The following is a 21279-nucleotide window of genomic DNA, read 5'->3' as shown; positions in this document are numbered from 1 at the left end:
CTCATTTGCTGCTACGATCCTCATTCATGCCACTGTTACCTCTAGAATTGCCTATTTCAGCACACTCCTTGCTACCTCCCATATTCCACCATTCATAACCTTGAAGTCACCCAAAACCTTGCTGTCTGTGCCCTTACTTGTGCTATGACCTTGTGTTCTTTGACTTAGATTGGCTTTCAATCAAGCAATTCCTTGATTTTAAAACTCTGATTCTTGTTTTCAAATCCCTACATAGTCTCCATTTCCCTCCTTCCACCCCCTCCACTCCACCTGCTGCACATCTCTGATACCTCTGTAATCTTCAGTCTCACAACCCTTCAAGCTATCTGCACTCATCTAATTCTTTCACCAACTAATTCAGTGGTGGGCAACCACTAGCCCTGGGGCCATATTCTGCCCATTTGTGGCCCACAGCACATTTTGTTGACCATTGCCCTCACACAGGGTTGCCACATTCCGCTTATTACCATTTGTGTCATTTCTTTCCTCCCAGTATGACTGAATTGATACGCAGGTAAAGCAAGGGCAAGTGAAGCGAGGTGCATGCTGATTACATACAACATTGACTATGAAAACTGCGCTCCCTCTGTGTCCGAAGTGTTTTTTGTTTTTCCCAATTCAAGTTGGTGATATTTCTATTTACATATAAATGATTATGCGTTTTCTATAACTTGCTATGAACTATTCCGCATGTAGTAAATGTATTTAATCGTATTCAAGGGTTAGGGTTAGTGAACAAGTTCAATTTCAATCTAAGATAAAAGATAAAATACTGCGGGTGCTGCAATCTAAAACAAAAACACAAAATGCTGGAAAATCTCAGCAGGTCTGACAGCATCCGTGGAGAGAGAAGAGAGCCAACGTTCCAAGTTTGGAAGACCCTTTAAGACCGGAAAAGTTGGCTCTATTCTTTCTCCACAAATGCTGTCAGACCTGCTGAGATTTTCCAGCATTTTCTGTTCTTGTTTCGATTTTAATCTTAGAACTCACTGAGATGAAGGAGGGCCCTTCATGCAGCCTGCTCACCAATTTAGATCGCCCATCACTGTGCTAAAGGCTCTAAACAAACGCAAGATGTTGTTCTGATCTTTTCAAATGGATTACTTTCAAAAATATTAATTATCTACATTCACTGCAGCAGTTAAATATAAGCGACACATCAACCTGTCATTCACAAGTTGTTTATTCTTTTGCAACAAGGTGTACAGTAACTGATTTTTTGTATTAGGTTAAATTCGAAGGGGTGTGGTTTTGTTATTGAATGTCTGAGCCAACCAATCACTCGTTCATTCTATTCCTTGCTGTACATAGCCTAATGGGCTGCGGATTTGATTTCCTTAACTGGGCTGGATCCGATTGCTGTTGCAGTCCTGACTTTTGGTTCATGTGACAACTGAGCAGTACCAATCCACCGCGGGATTTCCAGATATTTAGGTCCAGTCTGTACCTGTTGGGCGGTCATGATGTCGGAAGTCAGCACCCTGCCTGCAGGGTTGTTAACGACTGATTCGAAAGCACTTAACGAAAGTGAGGGATGTGAAGTGAACAAGATGTTTAAGCGTATGTTTCTCCCACCGATTTACATTATTGTGTTTGTGGTGGGGTTCTCCATGAATTGCTTGGTGTTGGTCTCCTTGTGCGTGAAGCGCAGGAAATGGACTAGCTTGGACGTGTTCATCTTTAACCTGGGCCTGGCTGACCTCCTGTCTGTCAGCACGCTGCCCTTCCTGGTGGTCTACTACGGCAGCCAGCGCCAGTGGATTTTTGGTTGGCTGTTTTGCAAAATAACGCGGCTCCTTTTCCACCTGAACCTGTACGGCAGCATCGGGTTCCTCACCTGTATCAGTGTGCAGCGCTACCTGGGCATTGTGCACCCCATGAAGGTGATGGGGAGGTGGAAACGACGCCACTCAGTGCTGATCAGCGCTCTGATCTGGGGGCTGGTTGTAATCCAGACCTCGGTGGATTTACACTTCACCAAGACTAACGCCAATGGCACAACGTGCCACGACTCTGCAGTGAATGCGGAATTAGCTGACTACCTGCTGTTCACCAAGGTTATTTCAGTCACTGGATTTTTAATCCCCCTGCTCGCCATTCTAACATCTTACTGTCAAATCGCGGTCGTTCTCACCAGAAACAACAACCTGGACGTTACTCTGAAGGAACGGTCCAGGAACCTCGCAATCGTCGTGATGGTCTTGTTTTCCATTTGCTTCGCGCCTTATCACGTTTTGCGCTATCTGAATTTAAATTCGAGACACTTGCAGTCCAAAGGTATCTGCAAGCGCAGCAACACCGTTTACCTGCTCTATCAGATCGCCAGGGGCTTAGCTAGTTTCAACAGTTGCATTGACCCGCTCGTTTACCTTGTAGCCCAGGGTAACGCGATCGGGAAAATGAAAACATTCAAGGAAAAGCTCCATCTGTCTCTCACTGGGGTTAAAGGCAGTAATTATCTAATGCCCCAAAGGACATTCATCACAGAATCATTGACAACACACGAGACAACCGTGTAAAACCACACAGAAAAGTAGGTTCACAAACTGTGATAATGAATAATGCAAAGCGATTTACTTTCATGTTTGGAGCAAAGCGAGGAGTCGGATATTTCATACAGCTCTGAACATATCTATAAACTACTGAGATTTGGCGTTAACTTCCGAGCTCTTTAACGACGGATTGGGGGCGGGGCGGGGGGGGGGGGGTGATATCCCAAAGATTAGTTGGGGAATCCCTCCAGAAAGTTCCCAGGTAAGGGTCCAGCAATAGTCCAGAGTTGGGACTGGGCTGGGAACTATCCGATAAACTGATTTAAATCACTAACTTCCGATGGCTCTGTCAGTTTTACCCTCATAGTTACTCTGAAATAGCTCTAAGAAATAAAACCATTTCAACTTCAGCCCGTCTATATTAAATACCACGACTGAGCACCGCACAGGGCATCCCCCACACTCCAGACCTCCCACCCATTCCCAGTTAATTACCCTCTTAGAGTAGAGTATTCGCAAATCCCACACCACTGACTCCCCCAGCTGCACCGCACCCACATGCCTGACTCTTAAGTATCCACCTGACCCAATCTGACCACCACCCACCCATGACCTGACCCAACCCCGACTCGACCCGCCCCCCCCCCCCCCCAACCCCAACCCACGGCCCCCTTCCCTGACTTCCACCCCTTGTCCCTCCGCCGTCAAATCCCATCCACTTACCCAGACACGTACCTTATCCACGGCCTGTCAATTCCACTGGGCCCTTTAAACTTACCTGCTTTCTAGCAGCCAGCGTAGTAAAAATGGGCACAGTGAGAAGTCTCACAATGCCAGGTTAAAGTCCAACAGGTTTATTTGGAATTACAAACTTTTGGAGTGCCGCTCCTTCATCAGGAGAGTGGCTCCTTCATCACTCGCCTGAAGAAAGAGCAGCGCTCCAAAAGCTCATGATTTCAAATAAACCTGTTGGACTTTAACGTGGTGTTGTGAGACTTCTTACTGTGCCCACTCCAGTCCAACACCGGCATCTCCACATCAGTAAAAATGGGGGCACGGTCTCCCGGAGCTCACTGGAGTTGCATTGTGCTGCTGTGTGGCCTGTGGGGTTTCTTTTGCTGCAAGTCCCAAGCAGCTCTTGGCAATGGAGGTTTCCAAGAAGGTTTCTGGAGCAAGCCAGTGTGCTGTAAACTCTTGTAATTCCAGCGAGCCATCACTTTACATTGCTGGGTGGAATCTTTGGCCCAATATAAAGCCTAAAGAGCAGGGAGCCTTTGACAGGGGACCTGAGATTTGTGTGAACAAAGCAAGCACTGATCAGGCTGAAGACTTGTTAACAGGCAGCACAGTCTGAAGCAGGAAGCACAGTTATAATAATATATATATGTGCTGTTTTTATGCTCCATTCAAGCTTTCTCCTACCCTTTCTCATATAACCCCATCAGCATTACCTTGTCCCTCATGTGTTTATCTTCCATCTCCTTAACCACACCTATTTGCCTCAACCATTCACTCGGGTAGCAACTTGCATGTTCTCTCTACTCTCTGGGTACTCTTCTGAATCACCTACCTGATTTCTTGGTGACTAACTCAGCAATAAGAGGCAACACATTGTATTTCCTCTATAAAAAGTTTCTTAATTTTAGAGCTCTCAATTAAGCCTTTTCTTTTCAGAGGAAAATGTGCCAGCCTGTCCATCGTTCCCTGATGGATAAGTATAATGTCATATATCCTTTTGAATTTATGTTTCACTCTCTCCAGTGCCTCTATATCATTTTTATAATACTGGAACTGTATACAGAACTTCAAGTAAGGTTCAATACAATTTTAGCACAACTTTTCTATTTTTAAACTCTATTCCTCAAGAAATAACCCTTAGTGATTTGATTACCTATTCAAGGCCTGACCAAGCTGTGTCATTGCCTTTAATGATTTGTGTATTTGTGTTCCTCTACCCGAGTTAGCTTTTTATTTTCTATGTAATATGTGGTCTTCTTACCTCACTCTTGCCCATACCAATACACTGTTCATTTCCCTTCCTCTTCCTTCTGCCCTTTGTGGCTATTATTTCAGCCACATAATTATTTCAGCCACATAACACTGCCTCTGAAACTCCCTCCTAAAGTTCCTGCTCCACATCTCTTCCCTTCTTGTTTTCAAAAGCCAACCATAAGCATTTGTGCTCAACTGCTTTTTCAGACCTTCCCCCAACCCCATTCAACATGTTTTCTCTTCCATTTAATATCTCTTTCATTCTCAGATCTGTAAGACAATGTGGGACTCTCTGACATTTAGAACATTATATTAATGTAAGTTGTTATGGTGCAGTCTACACCAAATGCTTACTTCTCTATGGTACTGCACCAACTTCTCTACTGCCATACCACTGATGTAATTTACACAGGGGGTACGATGTTATATGGGAAATGATATAATCTTGGAGCACTCAGGTCTGATAAAGTGAGTTTTCTCATACCACTGCACTCTGTAGTTTATCTTCACTATCTATCAGGGCTGAAGTTGAACACAGAGCTCTATCCACTTTGATTGAAACAGAAAATTCAGGATACTGGCATAAGTTAATACTCCCTTCGTTTCATTGAGAAGTGTCTGGATGTATTTTTGGATAGGTTAACTGAAGATACGAACTTTCATTATTTGCCTCAGTGATTTAAATACTTCATCAATATTCCGCATATTTGTAAGGCTTTAAAATTGAATACTCAACCACATGATAATAACATTTGTAAATATTAAGAATAAGTCATTCCAAAACATGATAAAGGTTGCATTTAGGATACACATTGAAATGTAATCTCAGAATTCAAAACTTATGATAATTTTTGCCACAAAGTGATGAACTAATTTAAGGAAAATTTAAGTGTTAATATTTACCATACTCTTATAATTATTTGATTAATCTTGAATGCTATTTTAATGGCTCAGGTTTGATGGTGGGTACATTTAATTGTGAGCCTATCATTGTTATTATAGAGTAAGTTGGACAGAAACCTCTCCAAAATTTTAGTTGCACCTGTATCCTGTTGAAAGATCCAATACTAAGGTACATGAAAGCATGAAGCTGAGTTTTGTAACCATCAGAAATACAGTAAACACACCAAAAGGTTAGGGCTGACTCATTTATGTGTAACTAATAATGCCGTGATATTTCATAATCACAAACAACCTCTCTGCCACTGGTAATAAACTTTTACATATATGGAGACACATCCCTGTAGATTTTAGTTAGTGTTGGAGTTTTTAATTTTCTTTTAAATTTTCTTTCTGCGTCTTTTATGTCCCTCTTTAACTTCCATCTTTCTTTCCCTCACTTTCGCTTTCTGGACGCGATTTTACTTTAATTATTTTAATTTCCAATTTCTGGTTTTGCATCAGCACATAAGGCTTCTTCAATCTTAAGACTGTAATATTACATGTTGCACCCTCTCCTTTCCTTCTCCCCTATGTACTCTCTGAACAGTATGCTTTGTCTGTGTAGAGTGCAAGAAACAATACTTTTCACTGTATCCCAATAATAAATCAAATCAAGTCAAAGAGTTACGCCATTGCTAGTCCTGTACACACAGATCTCAGATCTTCTATAGAGGGTTCTGAACAAGACTCATATTGGACTTTAACATTAACTCTGCTTCTCCCTCCACAGATGCTACCAGACCTGCTAAGTGTTTTCAGCATTTTCTGGTTTTTATTACTTCTATAGAACGGGCTATGCTATCTCAGACTCCCAATGACCCAAGAGCGGACAAACAGTTTGTGCATAGCTTTAAGCGTTATGAACAGTGAGCCATTGTTGACTGCTAGCTGCAAATTCCAGATCAATATATCTATCCTGTTTGCAGCAATGATTGTTGTGTTGTTGCCTTAATCATGATACATGATTTATTTAAAGGAAACCTATGCAATGCTATTTTTAAACCTTCCCACCATCAAATCTGAGCCTTTAAAATAGCATTTAATAAGTCTGTAAATAACTTTACCATTTTATATATACAACTTCTCAGTTTTGTCATGCCCTTGCCATCATGTTACTGTATACATTCTTCAGTTTACTGCCTGATTGTCCTTGCATTTGTATTTTTCTGTATTCTTGTTATTTTTATTGTTATTCTATAAATGTTGAACCTGTAAATAAAAAGTACAAAAATGGTAAATCTAGCACTCATTGGACATTGAAAGGTACTTTTGATTCTCAGGTCTACAGTTAAACAATTTTAATCCTTAATTTCTTTTGTTTTCTGGAACGGTGCTAAAATACACTCTTTAATACCTGCACCGCAGACCATTCAAAAAAGCAGCAGAATTAGTGATCTTGGCTGGCAATTTCTAACCAATGAAATGTCTGAACATTGTTCGCAGATTACAGGATTGAATTGGGTTGAGACTAGCAGATACATCAGGATCATACAGATGCAAAACCTATATCACAAATATACAGAGGTGTAATGGTATTGCCACTGGACTAGTAATCCAGATGGTGGTTGATGGGAAATGTTCATCCTGGAGTTCAGTTACTAGTGGTGTACCCCAAGGATCTGTTTTGGGGCCACTGCTGTTTGTCATTTTTATAAATGACCTGGATGAGGGCGTAGAAGGATGGGTTAGTAAATTTGCGGGTGACACTAAAGTCGGTGGAGTTGTGGACAGTGCGGAAGCTTGTTGCAGGTTACAGAGGGACATAGATAAGCTGCAGAGCTGGGCTGAGAGGTGGCAAATGGAGTTTAATGCGGAAAAGTGTGAGGTGATTCACTTTGGAAGGAGTAACAGGAATATAGAGTACTGGGCTAATGGTAAGATACTTGGTAGTGTGGATGAGCAGAGAGATCTCGGTGTCCATGTGCATAGATCCCTGAAAGTTGGCACCCAGGTTGATAGGATTGTTAAGAAGGCGTACTGTATGTTAGCTTTTATTGGTAGAGGGATTGAGTTTCTGAGCCATGAGGTCATGTTGCAGCTGTACAAAACTCTGGTGCGGCTGCACTTGGAGTATTGCGTACAGTTCTGGTCGCCGCATTATAGGAAGGATGTGGAATCATTAGAAAGGGTGCAGAGGAGATTTACCAGGATGTTGCCTAGTATGGTGGGAACGTCTTATGAGGAAAGGCTGAGGGACTTGAGGCTGTTTTCGTTAGAGAGAAGGTTAAGAGGTGACTTAATAGAGGCATATAAGATGATCAGAGGATTAGATAGGGTGGACAATGAGAGCCTTTTTCCTCGGATGGTGATGGCTAGCACGAGGGGACATAGCTTTAAATTGAGGGGTGATAGATATAGGACAGAAGTCAGAGGTATGTTCTTTACTCAGAGAGTAGTAAGGGCGTGGAATGCCCTGCCTGCAACAGTAGTGGACTCGCCAACACTAAGGGCATTTAAATGGTCATTGGATAAACATATGGATGATATTGGAATAGTGTAGGTTAGATGGGCTTTAGATTGGTTTCACAGGTCGGCGCAACATCGAGGGCCGAAGGGCCTGTACTGCGCTGTAATGTTCTATGTTCTATGAAACTCTTCCATAAATAGATTAATGGAGCTCAACAAAAATAATGGAAAAATAAACATTGCTGAAGACCAACATTGGGAGCTCATGTACAAACAAGTGACTCTTTTAAAAGCACCATGCTACACCTGAAATTACCTGATTTGTTTTATTTGTTCATGGGATGTGGGTATAACTGGCTAGGCCAACATTTATTGCCCAACCCTAACTGGCCTTGAGAAGATGGTGGTGAGCTGCCTTCTTGAACTGTTGCAGCCCATCTGCTGGAGGTAGACCCACAGTGCTGTTAGGGAGGGAGTTCCAGGACTTTGACCCCATGACAGTGAACAGACAGTGATTTAGTTCCAAGCCAGGTTTGAGGGGAACCTGAGGATTGTGGTGTCCCCAGACATCTGCTGCCTTTGCCCTTCTAGGTGGTAGAGGTCATGGGTTTGGAAGGTCTTGTCAAAGAAGAGTTGAGATGCAGTGCATCTTATAGATGGTGCACAATGCTACCTCGGTGCACCAGCTGTGGAGGGAGTATATGTTTAAGTTGATATCTGGCATGCCAGTCATATAGGCTACTTTGACCTGAATTGTGTCAAGCTGAGTTTCTGGATTAATAGTCTAGCAATAATACCACTACGCCTTTGCCTCCCCTAGTCTGGCCTTCTGTACCATAATTATTCAATTACCTCTGGAATTCAGTTTTTTGCTCCATGTTTGGCATCAGCTGGACACTTTGAGCCAGGAGGCAGTCAGACCCTTTAGGTTTAGAAGTTGTGCAGGACTGGCTAGTAATCAGGGGCAGTAAGATGTGGCTGCGGGTCAGGTAACGGGACCGAAGACATAGTGCTAGACAATATGAAGTTCTTGTTTCACATGCAGACAAGGGAAAACTCTGCAGGGTGGATGAGCAAACTGAACATGGAACAGGAGCCCATTTAAGTGAGGGAAGTGAGAAGGAATAGGGTAGTGGTTGGAGACATTATAGTCGGGGGGAGGGGGGGGTGGGGGGGAGGAATAGATATTGTTATTGGCAGCCATAACTGTGAGTTCCAAAGAATATGTTGCATGTCAATGCCAGGGTTAAGGAATTTGGAATGGGAGGTGGAGAATCTAGGCATCATGGGCCACGAATCAATGATGTAAGTAGAACTATGGAAGAGGTTCTGCTGAGAGAATTTTAAGAGCTACCATCAAAACTAAAATGCAGAAGCTCAGAGGTAATAATCTCTGGATTATTTCTCATGCCGTGTGCTAATCAACATAGAGACTCGCGGATTAGAAGGTGGCAGAAGGAATGATGTGGGACTCAAAGGGTTCATGGGGCGCTGGTACCAGTACCGAGGAAAACTATTTTACCGGGAAAGGCTTCATTTACACCAGGGGCTAATGTCCTGGTGAGGTGAATAATGGGAGAAGGGAGTGCTTTAAGCTAATGTAGCAAAAGGTAAATTCAAAAGCAGTGAGGGAAATGTCAAAGTGATAAAGCAGAATAGTGATCGGGGTAAATATGAACAGAGAAGGAATACTGAATTTAGGCTTAGTTTATACAAAATATAGAAAGTTAACATGCAAGTACAGAAAGAAATTAGGAAACCAAATGATATGTTAGCGTTAATTGCATAGAAACTGGAATATAAGTGTGAAGAAATCTTACTTCCAACTGTATACAGCTTTGGTAAGACCACACCTGTAGCATTGTATACCTAAAGGATATATTTATATTGGAGGATTCACTGGGCTGATCCCTAGGTTGAGATCCGATGAGAAGAGATTGAATAGATTAGGCCCGTACTTCCTACACTTTAGAATAATGAGGAGTGATTTAATTGACTCATTTAAGATTCTTTAGGGGGTTGGCAGGATAAATGTTAGGAGATTATTTTTCTGGCTGGGGTGTCTAAGACTTATTCTTTTTTGGGATATGTCTTCGCCAGTACTTTTTGCCATCTTTAATTGCCCTTGAATTGGCTGGCTTGCTAAGACATTTCAGAGGGTAATTAAGAGTCAACCACATTGCTGTGGGTCCAGAGTCACATGTGGGCCAAACCAGGTAAAGTTGACAGATTTCCTTTTCTAAAAGATATCAGTGAAGCAGATGGGGTTTTAAAATAATTGGTGATAATTCCACGGTCAACATTATAGGGCGGCATGGTGGCACAGTGGTTAGCACTGCTGCCTCACAGCACCAGGGACCAGGGTTCAATTCCCGGCTTGGGTCACTGTCTGTGTGGAGTTTGCACATTCTCCCTGTGTCTGCGTGGATTTTCTCCCGGTGCTTCTCCCACAGTCTGAAAGTGCTGGTTAGGTGAACTGACCCGAACAGGCGCCGGAGTGTGGTGCCTAGGGGAATTTCACAGTAACTTCATTGCAGTGTTAATGTAAGCCTTACTTGTGACTAATGAATAAACTTTATTGAGACTAGCTTTATATTCCAGATTTATTAATTGAATTTAAATTCCACCAGCTGGCATGGTGAGATTTGAACACAACCTGTGTCTCTGGGTTACTCGTCCAGTGACATGACTGTTCCACCACCAATTCTCTCTATATTCTCAAATTAAAGGCCCCACCATTTAGGAGTGAAATAAACAGACATCTTTTTGATTCAAAGATTGCAAATCTTCGGAATTCTCTTGCCCCAGGAAGTTGTGAATGCACAGTCATTGAGTTTATTCACAGCAGAGATTGATAGATTTTTGGACACTAAGAGGAATCAAGGGATACAGGAATTGTGCAAGGAAGAGATAAAGAAGATCAGCCATGATCTAATTGAATATTGGAACAGGTTAGAAGGGCCAACTGCCTTACTTCAACTCCTATTTCTTACATTCTTAAAAGGGTTGGATAGCCAGATCACTGTATCTCTGCTCCATTTTTTTCTTGATATAGGCTGAGCTAGGGAGAAAGGTTCGGAAAATCTACTCTTTTTTTATAATAGGAAGACATTATGTTACACCTTTGATGTCATCACCGACAGTATGTGTGATTTGGCAATCTTGTTTATATATTACTGTCATTCAGTCCATCAAGTCTACATCAACTCTCCAAAATGGCATCTTACCCAGGCCCTCTCCCCTACCCTATCCCTGTAACCCCACTTATTTACCATGGTGAACCCATCTAGTCTACACTAAGGGTCAAGTTAGCATGGGCAATCCATCTAACCTGCACATCTTTGGATTGTGGGCGGAAACCAGAGCATCCAAAGGAAACCCATGCAGACACCGGGTGAACATGCAAACTCCACACAGACAGTTACACAAGGCCAGAATGGAACCTGGGTCCATGGAGCTGTGAGGCAGCAGTGCCAACATTAGGAACAAATAGAACTTTGAACTTCTTAAACCACAATTCAAGTGATAGAAATAACAGATTGAGTAAATCCAGCCAATTATGTGGGTCTTTTTTTTACTTTCTTCCATCGGTTTAAACTGTTTCTCTTCAAAAACATTCCAAAACCATGTTTTCTGATCAGAAACTATTCAAATCATCTTCTTGTTCCAGAATAATGCAGGTTAGAAATATAGTTTAAATTACAACTGGCCTGATTCAAACCTGAGGCAAATGACTTCTTCCTACATGGCCATGTAAAAACTAGTGAAGTCGCCATAGTCCCAGATGACCATAGGCTGCTCTCCCTTTTGAGGGAGAGTTGACTGGTGGTGGTTTTAACCTGAGGATCACCATACCTCAGTTGGGGGACAAGTCTGAGAAGGCAAACCTTCATGAATAACTCAGCCAATACAGAAATTGAACCCACGCTGTTGCCGTCACTCGGCATCACTAGCCAGCTAAAAACTAGTACATACCATTGATCAATGAAGCAATTTGTTATTTCCAGTTAAAAAAAGAAGATTCCAGACAGTAAGTAGACTGGAAAATGTTAAGCCAACAAACCATTTGAGTTAGACTTCCTTACTTTTCATGTGTGGTGAAATTTTAAACCCACGTTTATAATACAACCTTATTTCACAATAAGAATCTTCTCCCAGCTATAACTTTCCACATATTCATATGAAATACTATGTCAAATGAATACACTTGTCCTCCATCTATATTCCTATTGTATTGAACAGCCCATCTCTTATTACACCATCGCATTTCCCATCATAAAATCTTTCTGTCTAATGCATTCTTCCCAGAACCTCAAAACTGTGGTATTCTTTACTTTGTATTTCCTTATCTTACAAATATATAATCATTGCTTCCCAATTCACCTCACTTTTTAAAATTGTTTTTAGTCTACACTTTGGGCCTTGATTGGTCAGTCTCTCTCTCTTCTAACTCTGGAATATTTATTTAATTTTGTACGGCACATCTTCATCTGGTAGAAGGTTTTCTTCGCATGCATTGCCATCATCCCAGCAGTTCAGAAGTTATTGCATTCCATATAGCATTCAATCATTGCTATACATCTTAGGAAAGCAATGACCTACGTAGTATGTTTTGATGCAGATGAGGATAATGCAATGCTGAATTCACAACAACTTTATATCTTTCATAAAATTAGTGCATATTATATATACTTCACAGTAAGAAGTCTCACACCACCAGGTTAAAGTCCAACGGGTTTAATTTGGTATCACGAGCTTTCAGAACGCTGACTCACCTGATGAATGACAGCAGTGAAAAAAAGCGAGGGAGAGTGGGAGTGAGTGACAAGTGAGAGCAAGTGAGAGAGAGAGCGAGTGAGTGTGAGCGACAGAGAGTGAGGGAGTGAGAAAGATGGAGCCAGTGATCGAGTGTGAGAAAGTGTGAGCGAGTGAGAGTGCGAATGAGAAAGAGGGAGTGAAAGAGAGTGAGCGAGCATGAGTGTGAGTGACTGAGTGTGTCAGTGAGTGTACAGAGTCTGCCCTGTGCCCAGTCTCAGGTTTCTCACTCATCACCACACTAGAACACACACACTCTCATTCACTCACCCATCCACATTCACTCATCCTCTCATTTTTTGTATTGCTTTATTTTTCTTTAACCTATTGGTTGCTCTTACATTGCCTCACTTTTGCTCAGAAGGCGTTTCTTTCCTTTAAACCCCAACATTTTTGTTTTTGAAATTCGGTTTATTCTTCTGCCAAATCCTTGTCGTTCCCAAATGTTCTCCTGGGGCCCCTTGAAGTGAGGATAATTTGTGAAGGAAGCCTCCCGAGCGAGGCCTGCTGTAGAGAGGGCTGGGTGTTGTTTGAGTCTCTTATTCCCTTCCATGTGTACAAGCCCCTGGGAAGTGTGTGGACAAGTCCATGTGCAATAAAGAGCTGCTGTTTCTTTGCGTGCAGGGAAATTCAACAGCAAAGTCATGATTGTTGCAATGAATTCACAAAAGCTTGAAGTTGCCGACTGCAAAATAATCACAAAATCCGGGCCATGTGTTTTATTGTTGGACCTTTCTGCTCTCGTCTTTAACAGTCACTTACAACTTGGAGAGCTAGATGGGCACCGTGGGGCGTGTCACTTACGCTCTGTGAAGTTAAACCGCCACCAGCCTGGGATTGACATCTCGTCAAATTCACCCAGCCGAGGCAGCAAGCTGATGACACGCCAGTAAAGCGAGCATCAAGAGCATTGCAGCGCGGCGGAGAAGCTGCAGAAGGGGGCGGCTCGCTGTCAAAGTTTGAGGTCGGATCTGCCAAACCAGCAGCTTCTGTGCACCTCGCAGCTTGTAAAGTGAGCTGAGCATGGGGGAGAGAAGCGACATGTTTCCTTCGCTCACAGACTTTACAGTCAACCAGACTTACTGCAAAGTCAACAAAGAGTTCACAGCTCAGTTCCTACCCGCCGTCTACAGCCTGGTGTTCATCGCGGGCTTCCTGGGGAATGGCTGGGTTTTGGTCGCCATGTGGTTGTCTCGGAAGAAGTGGAGCAACCTGACTGTGCTCCTCTTTAACCTGGGCCTGGCTGACCTGCTGTATGTCAGCACGCTGCCCTTCCTGGTGGTCTACTATGTCAGTCGGCGCCAGTGGATTTTTGGGAAGTTGTTCTGCAGGATAACGAAACTCTGTTTCCACTTGAACCTGTACGGCAGCATCGGGTTCCTCACCTGTATCAGTGTGCAGCGCTACCTGGGCATTGTGCACCCCATGAAGGTGATGGGGAGGTGGAAACGATGCCACTCAGTGCTGATCAGCGCTCTGATCTGGGGGCTGGTTGTAATCCAGACCTCGGTGGATTTACACTTCACCAAGACTAACGCCAATGGCACAAAGTGCTTCGACAGTACGATTAATGAGGAGCTTCCGGACTACATAAAGTACAATCTGATTCTATCCGTGACTGCCTTTCTCATTCCCTTTCTGATAATCGTGGGCTGTTCCAGCCACATTGGTCTAGTCCTCATCCGAAACAACAACGTGGACCGAGTCTTGAGGAGCCGCTGTCTCAAACTTGTGCTGATTGTCACGCTTTTATTTGCCCTTTGTTTCACGCCCTACCACTTTCTGAGAATCGCCAACTTGATTTCCAGGTCTTTGCAATTGCAGGGTCAGTGCATTCAAAGCTTCAAGGACATTTACCTGCTTTACCAAGTGGCCCGGGCCCTGGCCAGCTTGAACAGTGTCATCAATCCGCTCATTTACTTTCTGGCCGGGGATGATGTGAAGACCCGAATGGAGAAGCTGGGAAAAGTGATGAGTCGCTCTTTGTCTTCAGTGGTCAACATCCAATACTTTAGCCAGGGCCAGAAAAGGACATCTTGTCTATAAATGCTCCATATAACACCTCTCCATCTATAAATGCCCTACATAGCACCTTTCCATCTATTTTACAGTGTCATTGAGAATTGATCGGAATATTTCCAGAAATATTTTGTTTATCTCACTGCAGTATTGATTTTTGAATTGTTTAGTGAACGAATGTTCTTTATACATTTGCGTGCATAACGTGAAGGATCATTTGTGTGTGCCATTGCAGTTGGGTGAGTTCCCCTTGTTGATAAGACTGCAACTGGTCAATAAAGAAATTGCATGGATTCTTCACCTTCTGTTTCGATTAAGCTATGATTCTATGATTTCTAAACACTCGATGTGAAGTCTACGGTTTAATATACGCCCGCCTTCTAAAATATAACTTTTTTTTTAAACGTACCATTTAACATTATGAGGGCTGGCTGCTGGTTGTTAAAGCTTCCTTGTGCACAAATAGAGAGATAATCCAGTACGGGTTTGATGTCGCCCCTTTTCAGTATGTTTTCAAAATATGGCATTTGTTGTTAGGTGTTGTTGTTATCTCCAAATCATGATTTTTTTAAAAAGAGACAATAAAAACAACGCAGTATATATTCTCAAAGCAGTTAAATTTGCACGCTAGATGATGTGAAGATAAAATATTTGTATTGACTTATCTAATTGCCTTCAGTGTCGAGTGAATAAATATTGCTCCTGGATGTTTCTTATTGAGCCAGCTACATTAACAGTGAATAAGTATTCAATCCCTTTAAGATGTGATTCAGTGAATTAAGTAATTATTTTGTAAATGGTTTTTGACTATGAGAAAAATACATGTTTTAAATAATTGTGTTGCTTGTCTGATTATGAGAAGTTTAAGTGTGCCTTATGTGTTTTTCATGCCAAAGTAACATTTTATCACAACGGCACAGTGGTTAGCTCTGCTGCCTCACAGCTCCAGGGACCCAGGTTCAATTCCAGCCTTGAGTGACTGAGTGGAGTCTGCACATTCTCCTCATGTCTCCATGGATTTCCTCCGGGTGCTCCAGTTTCCTCCCACAGTCCAAAGATGTGCAGGTTAGGCCATGCTAAATGTTTAGTGTTCCAATGTAGGTTAAGTAGATTAGCCATGGGAAATGTGAGGGGTTGTGGAGGTTTAGGGTGGGGAAGAGGGCATGGGTGGGGTACTCTGTCAGGAAGTTGGTGCACTCAATGGTCTGAGTGGCCTCTTCTGCACTGTAGGGATTCAATGAGGACAACCACTTGAATTTATGTAGCGCCTTGAATGTAGTAAATGTCCCCATGTGTTTCACATCAGCACCTTTACACACAAGCTTTATTGTAGGATACATGATGTAAATCATGGTGTATAAGTCAACCCGGCATATGGCAGCCCCCAAAATCATGCCTTTGCATATACTTGGTGTCAAGGTTGACCCCCCCGCCCCAACCCCTCTTATCCCCCACTTTTCAACCACAACATGTTATGCTGGTATTAGTAGTCAGCTGCAGAAGTTTCTTGGGCCCAACCATCTTCAAATCCTTGGTCAATGACTTCCCTCTGTCACAAGGTCACAGGTGGGAATATTCACTGATGATTGCACAGTGTTCAGTACCAGTTGCACCCCCTTAGATACTGAAGCAGTTCATGCCTATATGCAGCGTGATTTGGACAACATTCAGGTTTGGGAGGATAGGTGGCAAATAACATTCGTGCCACACAAGCACTCAGCAATGATCATCTCCTATAAGAGATAGACTATTTCCCTTTTGACATAGAGGGAGTGAAACAAAGAGTCTGATCCCTGGGATGACAGGATGGTTCTATGAGGAGAGATTGAAGAGATACGGCCGATATTCTCTGGAGTTTAGAAGAAAGAGGTGATTTCATTAAAGTGTACAAAATACTTACAGGATTTGACAGGGTAGAAGCAGGAAGTATATTTTCCATAGTTGGGGATGGAGAGTGACGGTGTCTAGAACTGGGGGACACAGTCATATTAAGAAGTAGGTCATTTAGCACTGAAATGAGGAGGAATTTCTTCAGTTGGAGAGCGATGAATGTTTGGAATTCTCTTGAATGTACTCAAGACAGAAATTGAGAAATATTTAGATATAATGACATCAAGCAATATAGGGGGCAGCCACTATAGATTAGCTATAATCTGGTTGAATGGCAGAGCAGGCTTAAGGGGATGAATGGCTTACTCCTGCTTCTATCTCCTCTGTTCTCAAAAACATTATTTTCACTTAGTATTGCAGCTTTGGGATTACCAGCCATATAAATACTATGGCTACAAGAGCAAGTCAGAGGCTGGGAATCCAAAAGCCTGTCCACCTACAAGGCACATCAGGAATGTGATTGATTACTTTTCACTTTCCTGTATGAGCGCAACTCCAACAACACCCAAGAAGCTTGGTACCATCCAGAACAAAGCAGCCCACTTGATAAGTGTATAAGTGTACTAGGTACCCATCCACCACCCTGAATATTCACTCTCTCCACCATTCCTGCAGTGGCAGCATGAGTCACCAAGGCTCCCTTGGCAGCATCTTCCAAACCTACAACACTACTACCTAGATCAGTGATTCCCAAACTTTTTTCACTGGGCCGCACTTTCGGAATAAAAATTTGCTCGCGCCACATCAAATTTTTTATTGATAAGAAATACATTCAAAAACAAAAAAAAACTCCTAGCAGTGCTTGATTCATAACATAGAACGCAACTACTTTATAAATATGATCATGAGACATCCAGAAAGTATAAAACAATGCAGCTACATAAAAATATGATTCATTCCCAAAATATACTTATAGACGAGCCTCTTACATATGTAACCTTAAGTAAGTATACAAACTCAATGAGAGGTGTGAGCTTGTTTTTGTCGGGTAATCTCATTTATATTAGATCTAATTTGAGACAAACAAACTCTCATCTCATCAACACAAAGAAGCCTTTCTCTTTTCTGGTCTTTGATATTTGTCAGAGCTGAAAATCCCTGTTCACAACAATATGTCGTGGAGAACTGTAGAAGACTAGCTAATGCTCTTGAAGAGTTGCGTGGATACTGTTTCTGGTTGTATATCCAAAAAGAGTCCAGTGGCATACTCCCGTGTTTCATTTTCAAGGTGCGATCACTCGAAATGCAGGCCATTTCCTCCTCCTCATCCAATGTCAGACCTGAACAGCTGGAATTCGCAAAGGGGTCTCCAACCCAGTTGAATTTTCACAATCAAGCTGCAGGCAGGCTGAATCAATTTTTCCAGCTATTGTATGTGGTTTTGTCTGTTGAGCAATCAATTCAGCCACTTGGTAAGATACAATCTGCATCTTATCTGAGACTGTCATTCGTTTTTCAAAATATGATCATTGGCATTTCTGTTGTTCCAAAAACCTTTCAAAATATTGAACATCCTTGTTTGCCAGATTTCCATGTTTTGACAACAGATGTCTTTTCACCTTGCTAGGGACCATATTGGAATTGGAAAGCTTCTTACCACAGATCAAACACATAGGCCGAGGTGCGTTTTCATCTCCAGTCCATGTGAAACCGAGACTCAGATAGCTATCCATATATTGTCGACAAACTTTCTTTTTTGGAGGTTTGCTTGGGCCTGCTATTGGTGTAGAATTAAACGACTCTTCTTCAACACTCTGTTCGAACGGCGATTCTGGATCACAACGTGGACTCGGATCATCCTCAGCATCACTTGATGCTCTTGCTCTCACTTTGGAAAAATATCTATCCATGTTTAAATGTTTCTTTGATTGTCCTTGAATCTTCCCGCCACACTTGCCGTCCTCTCTCGCCGCACCAGTGTGGTGCGCCGCACCCTTTGGGAACCACTGACCTAGATAGAACATAGAACAGTACAGCACAGAACAGGCCCTTCAGCCCACAATGTTGTGCCAAGCTTTATCTGAAACCAAGATCAAGCTATCCCACTCCCTTTCATCCTGGTGTGCTCCATGTGCCTATCCAATAAGCGCTTAAATGTTCCTAAAGTGTCTGACTCCACTATCACTGCAGGCAGTCCATTCCACACCCCAACCACTCTCTGCGTAAAGAACCTACCTCTGATATCCTTCCTGTATCTCCCACCACGAACCCTATAGTTATGCCCCCTTGTAATAGCTCCATCCACCCGAGGAAATAGTCTTTGAACGTTCACTCTATCTATCCCCTTCATCATTTTATAAACCTCTATTAAGTCTCCCCTCAGCCTCCTCCGCTCCAGAGAGAACAGCCCTAGCTCCCTCAACCTTTCCTCATAAAACCTACCCTCCAAACCAGGCAGCATCCTGGTAAATCTCCTCTGCACTCTTTCCAACGCTTCCACATCCACATCCTTCTTATAGTGAGGTGACCAGAACTGCGCACAAATGTGTGGTCTCACCAAGGTCCTGTACAGTTGCAGCATAACCCCACGCTCTTAAATGTTTCTTTGATTGTCCTTGAATCTTCCCGCCACACTTGCCGTCCTCTCTCGCCACACCAGTGTGGCGCGCCGCACTCTTTGGGAACCACTGACCCAGATAGAACATAGAACATAGAACAGTACAGCACAGAACAGGCCCCTGTTAATAAAAGCTAACACACTATTAGCCTTCTTCACAGCTCTATTCACTTGAGTGGCAACCTTTAGATATCTGTGGATATGGACCCCAAGATCTCTCTGTTCCTCCACAGTCTTCAGAACCCTACCTTTGACCCTGTAATCCACATTTAAATTAGTCCTACCAAAATGAATCACCTCACATTTATCAGGGTTAAACTCCATTTGCCATTTTTCAGCCCAGCTTTGCATCCTATCTATGTCTCTTTGCAGCCTACAACAACCCTCCACCTCATCCACTACTCCACCAATCTTGGTGTCATCAGCAAATTTACTGATCCACCCTTCAGCCCCCTCCTCTAAGTCATTAATAAAAATCACAAAGAGCAGAGGACCAAGCACTGATCCCTGTGGCACTCCGCTAGCAACCTGCCTCCAATCCGAAAATTTTCCATCCACCACCATCCTCTGTCTTCGATCAGATAGCCAGTTACCTATCCAATCTGCCAACTTTCCCTCTATCCCACACCTCCTTACTTTCATCATAAGCCGACCATGGGGGACCTTATCAAACGCCTTACTAAAATCCATGTACATGACATCAACAGATGGACAATAGAGTGGATGCAGGGGAACACCATCACCTGCAAGTTCCCCCCAGTCACATGCCATCTTGTTATATCACCACACTGTTTGGCTAAAATCCTTGGAGCTTGTTCATAAAGCACTGTAGGGGTTCCTAAACAGATGAATTGCAACAGTCCAGGAAGGCAACGCACCACTACATTTTTAAGAGCCATTAGGGATGGGCAATAACTGCCGGCCTTGCTAGGAATACCAAGATACCATGGTCAATTTTTTTTAAAATTTGACTCCCGCCAGAGGAGTTATACAACAGCTGGGTGGTCACTGGGTGGAGGGTAAATCCATTGGGAGGTCATATGAGGTTATTAAAATTCTCATGACTCCTTGTTGCAATCTCTGGATGCTTTTGAACCTACTTACTTTAATTCAGTTTCTGTTTGCCTCTCTTCACTGAGTTCTTGGTCTCCATATACCCTCTCCCCTCACAGGCAATGTGAAGAAAGTTCTGACCAGCTGGAGCTTTAACTGCAGCTTCCAGTCTCAGACTGATTGCTGCAATGTAAGGAAAAAGGAAGACATTTTAAAAAGGTACTGGAAAGGATAGCTGGTTCAATAGAACAGCTAATGTTATTACAAAATTGATTGCATGAGTTTATATTTTGACTTCTTTTGCTTAATGGGTGAAGAAGGAAATAATCCTTCAAGAGATACTGAAACTGGGATACAGGGCAATGATTCAGATTATTTGGCAAAGTTAACATGGAGAATACAACCACACTGTCATATTATCTCTGGTGAGGTATGAACTTAACATGTTTACATGGGAGTTGGCTGGACGGCTGGTTCATGATGCAAAGCAACACCAACAAGGTGGGTTCAATTCCTGTGCTGGCTAAGATTATTAATGAAGGCTCCACCATCTCAACCTTGTTCCTTGCCTGAGGTGTGGTGACCCTCAGGTTAAATCACCACCAGTCAGCTCTCTCTCAAAAGGGGAGAGCAACTTATGGTCCTCTAAGTCTGTGGCAACATTTCCTTTCATTTCATTAATCAGTATATCACTAAGCCTAACTACTAACCTATGCACTGGGCAAAAGTCCCATTTTGGGCAAAATCTCTTCTGAGAACCCAACTTGAGTGACCGTTTCTAGCAATTTGTCAGCAACACAGTGTGGTTGTGGATTCAAGTTGCAGTTGAGCACAAAGTCTAGGCCAGTGCACTATTGAGGGAGTGCTACACTCAGGTTCCAGCTTTTGGAGGAGGCAGCAAACCAAAGCCCTGTTTACAATATTAGGTGAACATCAAAGATCCCATGGCAGTATTTTTAAGATCAGCACAGGAATTCTCCCCAATTCTTGCCATTACTTATCCATCAACCAACACCACTCATTCTGATCATCAGTTATTATATCATTGCTATTTGTGGGATTTTGCAGTGCACACAAATTGGTTTGCAGGTTTACTAGATTACAGCAGTAGCG

At 42.8% G+C, this 21279-nt stretch overlaps 2 protein-coding genes across 2 annotated transcripts; both read left to right on the top strand.

Moving 5' to 3' along the window:
* Positions 1–1366: 1366 nt before the first annotated feature.
* LOC144508299 (P2Y purinoceptor 1-like) lies at positions 1367–6661 on the top strand. The gene is made up of 2 exons (XM_078236118.1): positions 1367–2533; positions 6157–6661. The coding sequence occupies exon 1, from the start codon at positions 1461–1463 to the stop codon at positions 2517–2519; it is 1059 nt and encodes a 352-aa protein (XP_078092244.1). The 5' UTR covers positions 1367–1460; the 3' UTR covers positions 2520–2533; positions 6157–6661.
* Positions 6662–13584: 6923 nt separating this feature from the next.
* Positions 13585–15489, top strand: LOC144508298 (P2Y purinoceptor 1-like). The gene has a single exon (XM_078236117.1). It carries the CDS (start codon positions 13671–13673, stop codon positions 14691–14693), a length of 1023 nt encoding a protein of 340 aa, XP_078092243.1. The 5' UTR covers positions 13585–13670; the 3' UTR covers positions 14694–15489.
* Positions 15490–21279: the final 5790 nt, after the last annotated feature.

Source organism: Mustelus asterias, chromosome 20 (genome assembly GCF_964213995.1).
Source record: "Mustelus asterias chromosome 20, sMusAst1.hap1.1, whole genome shotgun sequence".
NCBI lineage: Eukaryota > Metazoa > Chordata > Chondrichthyes > Carcharhiniformes > Triakidae > Mustelus > Mustelus asterias.
Note: the sequence above shows the minus strand (reverse complement) of the source record. Positions and strands in the feature narration are given on the sequence as shown.